Source organism: Cimex lectularius, unplaced genomic scaffold, assembly GCF_000648675.2.
Source record: "Cimex lectularius strain Harlan isolate CLEC.00 unplaced genomic scaffold, Clec_2.1 scaffold348, whole genome shotgun sequence".
Classification (NCBI taxonomy): domain Eukaryota; kingdom Metazoa; phylum Arthropoda; class Insecta; order Hemiptera; family Cimicidae; genus Cimex; species Cimex lectularius.
Window position 1 is genome coordinate 171,084 of NW_019394215.1, and position 12,821 is coordinate 183,904.

At 32.7% G+C, this 12,821-nt stretch overlaps 1 protein-coding gene across 1 annotated transcript in view; it reads left to right on the top strand.

The window, feature by feature from the left end:
* The window catches only part of LOC106670331 (neurotrimin-like), a 103,954-nt gene extending 99,849 nt beyond the window's left edge, over positions 1 to 4,105 (top strand). The window contains exon 9 of the mRNA XM_024230222.1: positions 3,048 to 4,105. Coding sequence (XP_024085990.1) covers positions 3,048 to 3,172 — 125 coding nt within the window. The 3' untranslated portion in view covers positions 3,173 to 4,105. The remainder of the gene's footprint in view (positions 1 to 3,047) is intronic.
* Positions 4,106 to 12,821: the final 8,716 nt, after the last annotated feature.

Here is a 12,821-nt window from a genome sequence, read left to right on the forward strand (position 1 = left end):
AAAACAAGAATTAAGATAGATTAAAGAAACAACTCTTTACCAAAAAAACTTCAATCATCATTAATTTAAATTAAACGACAAAGAAAATAATGAAAGAGACCCTTTTTCAAATGCTCCAAATGTTTATAGCAACAAATTAAAATAATGTATATTTACAATTAACTCAATTCGTTTTACTACAATTAACTCATTTCCAAGGTAAATGGTTTTTTTTTTAGTAAAATCGCTATATAAGACAAAATAATTTTATTCAAAGTATTTACCTTCATTTTCTACACATTTTTCCCTACGCGTGACCAACTTTTTATGCCAAAACTGAAGTGTTCTAAGCTTTGAAATTAAACAAAATCTGAAAACGCTTTTTGGATGTGAACATCATTTTCAAAAACTTTCCTTTGACGAAGTCTAAATTCATAAACAGGTTAAAATCTGTTGGAGACAAGTCTGGAGAATAAGGTGGATGTTGAAGTACTCGTAGCCAAGCTTTTTCAATTTGTTTAAAGTATGTTTTGTAACATGAGGCCTGGCGTTGTCGTGGAATAATAATATAAGACCTTTCAGATTTACCAATGCAAGTTGTTTTTTGAGTAATTGTTTATGCTTGTCGTCTATTTCCGTGCTGTACGATGTAGAGGTAATAGCCACGCCTCTAGGGAAAAAAGAGTAGTTAATCATTGTTTTGGGAGTACATTCAGTTTTGGTATATGTGCCGGTCTTTCGTCGGTGTTTACCCACTGCCCTGACCAACGCTGGATTGAAAAATGCAATCCATTGTTCATAGCAAGTGATTATTCTTTCAAGACAAGGTTCGGTTTTTTGCCTGGCGAGCAATGAAACGCATGTCTCAAGGTACTTTAACTGCTGTCGCTCAGTGAGCTCATGAGTGCCCTATAAATCAAGCTTTTGGACTTTTCCCGTGTCCCCTAATTGTCTTGACACGGTAACTGCACTTGCATTTATTTGTGCTGCGAGTCCTCTGACTGTTTGATAGTGGTTTTCATCCACCTGAAGCTTAAGGACATCGTGGTCAATTAAATTCGGAGGTCTTCCGCTGGGCTCGTTTTCCAATTCGGTATTCCGCGAATGGTCCGTTCATTTACACTCCCTTCCCCAAACGCCTTACTGACGTTTCTTGCAGCCTCAGCTGCCTAATGACCAAGTTTAAACTCGTAAAGAATGTGACACGAAAATCGCGTGTTTCCATATTATTTGGAGATATACTAAAAAGTGTGTAATGGATTGGGGATCACCATTATAAACAAAAGTGGAGGATTAATAACTGATTTATTATAACAGGTAAACAATTGGAAGTGAACAGGAGAAAACCGCTATATCCTCTCTGAAACAACCCAATACAAATAGTCGAAGTTTATCCTTCCACGTCTCGATTATACATGTTTGACTGTTACACGCCAACTTCTCCTACAGTAACTTCGCCCCCGGACGCCTCCTTGTGTCACCCGGAAGTATTTATTCCTGATGACATACTATCTTCTTAGGTTTAATAATGTTTGATAAAGGGGACTGTATGGGTTTAAAATTAAACTAAAATAAAAAGAATTATAAAATAAAAAGGAAAAAAAACACACATCCGGTGACGATAGTCCAGCTACCTCAACTGTGGTAAAGGGGGATGCAAGGAGGAAAATGGTCGAAAAAGACAGGAAAAGTCGGGACGGGGGACCTTCACCAAGCAGATGTCTCAGGAACCTCACCAACCGGAGCGATGACGACGATAAATTCATAAAATGAAGACAATAAACGAAATAAAATAAACTTTAAGCTGAATCACGATTTATAAAAAAGTACAATTACTCAAGACGACGACACGACGAATTCAAGCCTCGATCTGGCGGACGACGAGGCCGGAAACGTGGCGGGGGGTTTTCCGAAATCTTATCCGAGTAATCCTTACGGCGTAAACAAATAGTATTCTTGAAAAATAAAGATATCTCAAAACCTGTTTTGATTTTTGATGGTTTCAGCCTCTATTTATTTTTACCCGAATTTTATGTCCAAATTGTAGCCGATATACCAATCTTGGTTACACTGTACACTCATAAACCACCATCGACCACTAAAGAGAGAACTAAGCAAGTTTTATCGTGACGGAATTTGTTCTTTTCTTCAAATTTTTATTAAATAGCAGCACTTAGTTCAACGAAAAAGCTTGTAGTCGTTTGTTAATTTTATTTATTAAAACTTGTCCAAAATGCTTGCAACAATTTTCCCAAAATAAATAAAGCTTTTGAATTTTTTATTTTGAAGTGATCTATCAAGTTTTTAATTTAGAAAACAAAGAACAAACATTGAGATGAATTATACATAAATAACATAAACCCTTATTATAATAATCAGTAATATTATAATATACTAAATTTAAATAAATAAAAAAAATCTTTTTTTATATAAACATCTTATAAGTCGTTTTTGTAAATCCAAAACTAAAAATTTGCTTTTGTACAATCAAAAATTAATTAAAAATATATGAATTATACATTAACAATATAAACCCTTATTATAATAATCAGTAATATTATAATGTACTAAATTTAAATAAATTAAAAAAAAATTTTTTATATAAACATTTTATGTGTTGTTTTTGTAAATTCAAAACTGAAAATTTCCTTTTGTACAATAAAAAATTAATTCAAAAATAAAATGTAATACTCATACAATCAAAATATAATTATAAATCAAAATTTAATTTTTCTCTCTAATAACAAAACAAAATAGATTCCCCTCTTTTGAATGGGTATTTTTATGGCACACCGTTGATAAATGTGTTCTCTTATTTTGGCAGATGTTAACCGCGTACTACATAGGAGTGCACTCCTTTTCTTTTTTTCTCTCGATCCTGTGGGTCCAGGACGGCAGCGTTGCTTGACTTTGTCGTTACGTAACAAGCTCTTTAATAAAAATTTGAATGATATATATGATTTATGTTGAAAATTATATAATAATTATTCTTTTTATAATCCATTGTTTTATTATTGAATAATGTTTAAACGATGCAAACATCTCTGATTGTGTTTGTTTATGTCTAGGGAGGGTGAAGGTGGAGGAGAATAGGTACGAGACGAAAATGGACAGGTCGCAGTACTCGGGCTGCGGAGCAAGTTGGCCGACCCGATACCTTTTGGTGTTGATGCTAACCGTGTTCAGCGTTTAGTTCGTCGACCACCCGTTAGAGATCAGCACACTGAGGATTTCCAGCGGCGACTCACTCAAGTTCACGTTCTTCCCTCCATAAATTCGAATATTATGTAATACCGATGAACTTACATTTACTTCTTATTTTGTTTTTTCCAGTCTACTTCTTTTTATATTTTTGTTTATGAAATCCAGTACAAAACAACCTTTTGAGTATTTTGTTTGACTTGACCGAACGGATCGGTGCTAACAATGCCAAAATAATAAAGTTAACGCTTTCCTTCTTATAGTGGAAAATAACGATGTATATAATAAACCTGTACCCCCAAATTCTAATCTATGTATAGACGTGCTGTGTATATATTGTATTTGTATATAAAGACTGTTCAAAGAAATGTTTTCTCCTCCTTTGTTAGCATTTTCTTGTATTTGGTGTTTATTTGATAATTTAATCTTGAAAAGCAATGGTTGTGCATTGGGATTTTAATATTTATCATTTTTGTCTGTGTGAAATTATTATAATAAAAATGTGAACTTTAAAACTAATTTAAACATATGGGTTGCTTTGTATAGTGTTTGCCAACCAAATATCCAGTAGAAAGCCTATTCATTTTTTTTAGAGTAATAAAATAAAAAATAAAACGTTTTTTGTTTTGAAATTCCATATAATATTTGTAAATATAAGTTCCTCCTATATTACCTCATCAGTTTTGTTTATGGTGTAATAACTAAAATGTAAAATATTTAAAAATAACAATTATAGTGATGATGATGTGTTTATTATTTCACAACCAATTAGTTTTTACAAATATTTCTGACTGTTCCGAGATGCATCTTAGACTAGGTTAGGTGTGTGAAATTTAGTTCAGAAATACATGTATAATTACTTTAATTGTGTTTCATTGTTTATTTCGAATTGTGTGTACTGTCTGATGGAATTTTTTAAATTCACTTTGTGGAATAATTTTAGAAAAAATATATCATGTACTACAGATTTTTGTTTTTCTCTTTGAAATGGTCGTTTCAATGTTTTATTTTTATTCACTGATTTCGTGGTCCACTTGACCAATTAATATATTACAATTAATTAAGGTTTTTAGTTGGAATCAAAAAGTCAGTGGCATGAGAGTGATTCGAACCCGCTATCTTCGGCTAGATAAGCCGCTGCTCAACTTAATTGGTCAAGCGGACCACGAAATTAGTGAATTTAATGAATTTAAATTAAATATACTTCACTAAAGCTCTCCGTGGTCATTTCATTTGTCGCCGAGAATCCAATCCGATTACACGACATTTGAAAAATGGCAAAAAGGAGGGAAAATTCAAAAGGTGGAGTTGAGATGGAAGTCAGTGTCCGAGTGGATCGAGGTCACGATAGCTCAAGTGGTAGAGCAGCTGCTTATCTAGCCGAAGATCGTGGGTTCGAATCCCGCTCGTGCCATTTACTTTTTTATCTCAACTAACAACCTTAATTAATTGTTTTATTTATAGTAAAAAAATAACACCTTACAGCTTATTGAGTGCAACTGGGAGTTTGTTTGTGAATTTATCTGAGCACATTTTCTTTTAATGAATAAATGTTAAAACACATTAAACTACGCCTTATCCAATTTGAGAAGAGTGTATAAAAATGTTTAAGGTGAAATTCTTTCTTGTTGAGAATAAAATATAATACAATACACTTTATTTTTCAAGTAAGTTACGACAGTTACAATTACAAGTGTTTCCAGTTGCCGGAGTAAAAACAAAAGGGAATAGTAACATTTATTTAATAAAATAGTTAATATGAAATAGATAACATTAGATTGGTGAAAAAGTTTAGTTCGAAGTTTTTATATATTTTTTATATTCTTTAATCAGTTTATGCCTATATTTCCTTGCATGTCACGCATATTATCTTTTAAGAAGCCTGTTATGGATATATATTTTTATTAAATAAGGGATGTTTTAATGCTGTTTGCTGTACAATAGATTCTATTATATAACTACAACAATACTAATTACAGTATTGCATTTCGCATATTAAAACATAGACTGTTATTTTTTATGAACGAACTTGTATAAGATTCAATACTGGTTGAAATATCTAAGATAGAGGATCAGGTTTTATTGTTCTAGATATGTTATGCAGATTCTTATAAAACTATCTGTTATACTTACATTGAATTTGGATAATTACGTATTTCGTGATGCGAAGTGAAACCGATGAAATTCATACATGAAGAATATAATGTTGAACTCACTCTTCATTTCTTTTAGAAATTGTTTAACTAAAGCAATTATCTTTGAGTATACTTGAACTTGTGAATGCTTCCGCTTATTCACCGTTGAGATACATTTTTTATTTGATTACATGAAGAAATGTATTTACAAAATTTAATTTTAACTATAACTCTAGCTTATTTTTTCCCACCTTCGTTTCTTTGTTTCTCCTTCACTCACATCCATCCTTCACTATCTCTGTTTATGGAATATCTTTTTTCCTCTTAATTTTTCTCTCTCCGTCAGATATCTGTCAGTTCCTGCCATTCTCTCTCCTTCTTCCATTTTTTCAATCCTCACTTCTTCTCTATATATATCATCCTATCACTCTGTATTTAATCATCAATCGTTCTATTTTTGTGTTTAAGTGTATAATTTTGTCATCATTTTTACATCCTTCTACTCTTGAAACCACCTTACTCAATCTTTATCGGAATCTAAGTATGTAAATTTACGTATCCATTCATGTATCTTTTATTTTTTATCCACCATTGCTTTCACAATTATCTTATTGTGAGAGACCGAGAGAGGGTGAGAGACCGAGACAGAGAGAGAATTGTAGGCAGAGAGAGTGTGAGAAAGAGTGAAAGTGGGAGTGGAAAAAGTGACAGCCTGCCTTTCTCACTTACTCTCTCTCTCTCTTGCTCTGAAATGAAATGAAATGAAAATGTACTTTATTCAATGTGATTAGTTACAAAAAACTTAAGTTATAATAATAAAAACTCACTACAGCTATGGTTGACAAGTCTGCCGGAAAAACGGGCAAAACTTTTTTTTCTTATTATTATTATTATTACTTTTTAATAAACAAACACATGAAACTTACTATTATTAAATTTATTTACACTTTATTTTCTCAATATATTCTACTCTCTCGCTCTATCTCTGTCTCTTTCTTTCATTCTTTCTCCCTATCTCTCACATTATAACTATTTTATGTCATTCTGCATAATTTGTACTCACTCATCACTGTCTCCGTGCTATGCCTCTCCCTCCAATCCTTCTGTCTCTCTCTCTCTCTCTCTCACACCCTCTCTCTCTTTCTCACTCTTGAACTTTTTTCTTTTTCACGCTCTCACTTTCTCTACTCCCTCTTTCACTCTTCCTCACATTCTCTCTGCCCCTAATTCTCTCTCTGTCTCAGTCTCTCACCCTCTCTCTTTTCTCTCCACATCTCCATGTTATCCACGTTAAATATTAATATCTCAAATCAATATCTCACTTAAATACTCACACGCGCACGACGCCCCCTACCCAAACAAACTCTCTACATGTCATCTTTATCTCCCCGCTGTATTATTTTATATTCTGTCTTCTCTCTCCCTCTCTCTCATTTTCTTTACCTGTCTTTTTGTCTCTCATTTCGTTCTTCTTTCTTTCGTTGTCCCTTTCTCTCTTTGTCTATGTTCCTCATCATTTAAATATCCAAATTTTCAGACACCCACAGAATCTCTGCTCTCTGCCAACTTCCTCTCTTCACTCCTTCTCACACACTCTCTCTCTTTTCCTCTCTCTGTCTTCTTTCTTCTCATCTTTACACTTTCAATGTTTCTATATATATCTGTAAATATTTTCTATAGATACCTTTATTGTTTTAAATATCAATATATTTTTATTATCCTAATCTACCTTTTCTTATGTGGGTCCTGTTTCATCATGTTGAAAGGAACTAGTAGTAATATTTTTTAAGGTACGTAGAAAAATGACTGATTTATATGTATACAATTGGACAAAGGAGAAGGAAAAAAAGAGTGAAAGTGAGAATGACGAAAATGTGAGAAAGAGTTGGACATTCATTTTCATTCCTTCTTTTTATATGTTGCAACTTCCACAAAGACGTAGAATAATATATCTAATAGTACAACTCAAATTAACTACTTAATTGTATTGTTTTGTATTTAAAAATTCATAAAATGTTGGTAGTAGAAACAATAGATAAGAACGATTTCAGGAGCGTTTTGAAGGCAAAGAGGACTAGCTAGAAAGGTGATTTTCGTGTTTCGTCTTGAAATATCTGTTTCTGTTAATTTTTCGTCAGTTAATAATAAATATACGGAAACATAATTGAAGAAACTCTTCGTCTAGAACATGAGAGAAACGATTTTAGTGGGTTGAGTAAATGTGTGAGTTCTGCCTATAGCGATAAAGCCTAATCGCTAGTGCTAATCTGTTCACAATAAATTTGCATTTAGCATAAATTCCAGCTGAACTTCAACTCAGTCGATATTTGAATCACTTTCAAGCGTTACAAACAGGCATAATTTGCATTTCAATTGACTACTTTTTATTGTAGAATGGTTTAAAGTGAAATTTCGCCATATTGCCAGCCTGTCTGATGAGCAAGGCACTTAATTCACTCTGAAAGCGTACTCAACTATTTAAACAGTCGTCTTCCGGCAATTCTGGCTTATTGCACGCAGCTGTCTCCCGAGTGAAGCCTAGGGTTTGGCATTCCGCCAGCGTCAGCTTAAATCATTGAACAGCCATACATTTGCCCGTGTAAGATTAACGCACTCTCTCGGCTAAAGAGTATCTCCTACGATTGGAATCACCGAACAAACTACACTGACAGGCAAGAAATTCCACCCATTTGATTTTTTTTTTTTTAATCGATAACAGAAAATTCTGCCCTTAATTTGTCTCATTCCTTTTACCGATAAATATTTGTTTATGCTATGTTTTAAATTGGGAATATCAACTAGACATAAACACTCTTAACCCTTAATCCAAAACCAAGGATTTTTCAATGTTTACTTTTTACGGTATTTAAAATGCTTATTCAGTCTCATTTGAATTCTGAAGTAATAAACTGTTTAGTTTTCATCTTTGTTTTCTTAATTTCAATTTATAACTTAAAAATGCCACTTAGTCCTGAGGATGATGTGCGTGGTGTGGCACTTCTTGATGATGAACGTTCCATCAGGTATGCGGGCTATTGCCTTCGGAGTTCCCTACGAAACACTACAAGATGCCGTTAGACGTTTTCGAGAAACTGGGTCCTACCATAGATGGCCCGGTTCTGGACACCCTAGGGTAACAGAACTACAGGATGACCGTTTTTTGACTTTGAGAATTTTGCGAAACCGGCACCTTACTGTTGTTCAACCGATTCATCAGCTCCAGGAAGTTCGAGATGTCGAAATTTCTGAACGCACTGCTCAAAGAAGATTAAATCTATGTAGGCTGATCGCTTTTCGCACCGTATGAGGACCAGAAATGCACGGCTCGCATTTGCTCGAGAACAGCCATTGGTCTTTGGACGATCGGTCCGCTTTTTACAGATGAGCGTGAAAGAGTGTGAAGAAGGCGAACTGAAAGGTACGAAGCCGGGAATTTTTCACAGAGCCAACCTTTTCAGTAGCTCAATGATAGTATGGGCGGTAATTTCAACAGAGAGTCGCACAAGGTTGATTGTTGTTCGTAGAGGGTCTTTGACGGCCACGCGCTAGGTGAATGATATTTTGGAACATCATGCGTTGCCTATACTCGATGAAATTAACGGCAATCCTATTCTAATGCACGATAATGCCCGTCCACCTGTCGCTCACATATTACAAACGTACCTTCAACAGCGTACCATCAAGGCCTTAGCCTGGCATACAGTCTTGAATCCCATCGAACATTTAGGGGCTAACCTCAAAGGACGATTAAGAGCAGGTCCATCACTTCCTTTTACACGGCATGATCTTGAATCGTCTATTCGTGAAGAATGGGCTAATCTCAAGATGGGCAAAGAGACATTTCCAGACTGGCAGAAAAAATGCGGAGGCGTCTTTGAGATATAATTAAGGCAACAGGAGGAAATACGCAATATTGAAATGTTAAATAAAAATCTAAAACAAATTTTTTGTTGTGTTCCTATCATTGAACTGTTTGTCGCTTCTAACGATGAATGTATGTTTAACGAATGTACTTTAATCAATGGATCAACTTCAATTGCATACCAAGTATGAAACTTTCATTGATTTAAAATATACTTTTTTTCTCATGACAAAAATCAAAAATATTTAAAGTACTTTCTTAATTCCCATCTACGAAAAGCATAAATTCGTATTCTGTAATGTTAATGTAAATGTTTAGTGATTAGTGACCGTTAATCGATAATTATTGAGAAATATTGTGTTTAAATGATTAAAAAGTTAATATGATTAAAAGAAAACGTATTATGTAAAAATTGTATACGTTTCTTTTGGGTTGTTGTAATGTTTAGTTATAGTTTTCCTGTTAGAAATGTTTTATTTCACGATAATTACTTATAAATGTACAATATTTAACTTATATATATATATATATATTTACTCTGAGGTAAAAAATTCCACCCACTTGTAATATAACTTGATTTGTATATATTTTTATATAACGTATATATTGTATATATTACGTATATATAACGTTTAATAATTGTGTCTTTGTCTAAAAAATTGATAAGGAAAATGAATAATAAAAAGTAATTTAAAAAAAGACGGACAGATACAATTTGTTTTAGATTTTTAATTANTTTGCGAAATACAGTTGACAAAGAATAATTAAGTTTACCAATTACAATGATGTGACTTCACTGGTTTCTAGGCAAGGAATGTTCTTACATTTTAAATTATAAACAATTACGTTTCCCTGGTGGGAGAGAGTGCTGATTGCAATTCTGAGAATGCCACCTGCATCTTAGCATTGCAATCTGATAATATCCGATAACTTATATATATATCACATTTAGATGAATATATTTATAACATTTTTTATAGTTGCTGAATTCCGATACTATTTCAAATTTAGAATGAATTCCTTTCAGCGCAGCAGTTTCTGCATAATTTCCATCCATTTATTAAATTTATATTGATGATTCAATATCTATGTAATTTATCCTGCCATAATGGATTCGATTTGAAAGGTTTTCTCTTGTTATTTTTCCCCCGACACTAAAACCAAATAGTGTGAAATTAAACTTATGAGATAATATTCTTGGATCTAATTTCCACTTACCTGGAGAAATATACCTATGTCTATAAATTATTCTTTAATTAACATTGACTTCACTCTTTACTGTAAATTTCTAACGACTTGTTGCTAATTGGTCGGTTCAAAAGGTAAATCATTTGTAATTTTAAAAGTAGAAAAGATAAGCTGTGATATCTAACCATCTTGATTATGGATGAAAAATCAGCCTAAATTACAACCTAAATTTTTATCTGATGTACCAAACTTGATTGGTATAAATTATTTCAGCCGAATTTCCTTTCAAACTGAAGTAATTTACATGAAAATGTAATGGATTTATGTAATTAGTTAACTGATTTAATAAAACCATCTTTAATTTTTTCTGAAATTATGCCTGATTTCTTGCATTTTCGTTTCCCCAATGCTTTTACCTCTTCAATAAATTACGAAGGGCTCTGCTTTTGTTGCTATGAAAGCCTTTCTTTGCGATGTTGCCCACATGCTCGTTAGAAGGCGCAGGATCATCAATTCTTGATTCCAATGAATAAATAAACCCGTATGTTTATAAAAATTATAAATTTATATACTTAAATAAAAAATATTCATTTTTATTACTGGAATCTTTATGATTTGCTTGAATTACGAATATAAATACATATTTAATTTATAAGATAAATTTATATTTGATTTATAAATAATTAATATTATTGAAAGGAAGGCAGCTATTTTCAGTTATAAAATTTTAAAATGGGAGCGCGAGTGCACCAGAATTCGCTTGATGCGCGGCGGCTCCGGCAGACGAGGAACGCGTGGCGTTCTGAGAGGTTGCCTCTCGCCTTTGCGGTTTTGCGCTCTCGCCTTTTTCCCCGGGGACGACAAAATATATATTTCTGGTTTCAACGGCCTTTTTTTCTGGCACATCGGACTGGGCAACGTCTTCGATTGAGTTCGACAACTATTTATCTTCGACTTTTCATCGAGCTGCACTGGCAGGGTAATCACTTGTCCCAAGAACATTTTATTTTTATTCTTTTATTTCAATTTTATGTCAATTGATTTTTTTTTTATTATTGCCGGCTCAATGTCATTAATTTTAATTAAAGAAAAAGTATTGATTTAATATTATTAATTTTTCATTTTTAAAAAGGTTTTAATCGGAGTTATTCATTTTAAATATAGAAAAGGTATTTATTTTGTATTATTTATTTTTAATTTAGCAAAAGGAATTTATTCTGTATTATTCATTTTTATTTTCAAAAAATAGAAAAAAGGTACTTGTGTTTTTGCTGTGGTTTATTTTGTATTTCTTCTCACAAGGTCTAAAACAACTGTCCTGATCCCACCATTCAATTATAAGTGGTAGCAGAGGGGCAGGACATTGTTTCAGATATAAATTTTTGTGCAATAAATTAACTTGTAACTGAGTCAAATCAGCGAACTGGATCACGCACCAGACTCGCACCAACAGGCACAAACGCATTCCACCACAAAATCAAAAAATATAAACGATAATTTTATTTTATTCATTTTTTTCTCCTTTCATACAAAGAAAAGGTTATTTCTTAATTTTTTACAATCACAGTATCATGGGTAAAACAATAAGACCAAGCATATATGAAAAAAAATATAGAACCAGCAATTGAAAATAGTCTTAAAGAATATTATGCCAAAAAACTTCACAAACCATTAACACTATGCTCAATAATTTGCAGCAAAAGCTCGGGCATATATTGGGGGAAGAAAGCGGAGACTTATTTAAAGACATTTTGGAACAAGAAAAAACTGCATCTATTAAAGAAATTAATTCTGAAACGAATAATCATAAACATTTCTTCCCACAAAGCCCTGCAAAAGAGGCACAAATAATTCAAGACATAAATATAACTAATTTAAAAATAGCGCTTGGCGAAATTGATCTTCCTCCGGAACAAGTAATCTCCATTGTAAATAAATTTACAGATTTAAACACAACCACTCCATTTCATTCTACCAAGGTTTCTCCAAATTTAAAAAAGTACGAAAAACATTACGCATGCAAACAATAATCATCCTAGTACATCACTATATACAAATTATTCAGAAATCGTGAGATGCGGTCTGGTGGACACCACGATTTCTGAATAATTATCGATTAACGGTCACTAATCACCACACATTACTATATTCAAACAATGACAATCCTATTTCAGTATTTTGCTGGGAGCAAAACAACAGACACAATTACAATCTAATTCCTCTGCTTCCGATAACTCCACCTTGTCGTCCAATATAACGTGTCACAAGTATAAGTATTTGAAATTTTCGAGAACGCTGGAAAGAAAAATAAATCAACTTCCACATTTTCAATTGTTTATCTTAAATTCCATAATTAATTTTCTCATACAAATGGCACAAATCAATTTCTGCAATAAAAACAAATTGAAGAAAATATTACTAATATTAGCGGAAAGAGAAACTAATCACTAACTGCA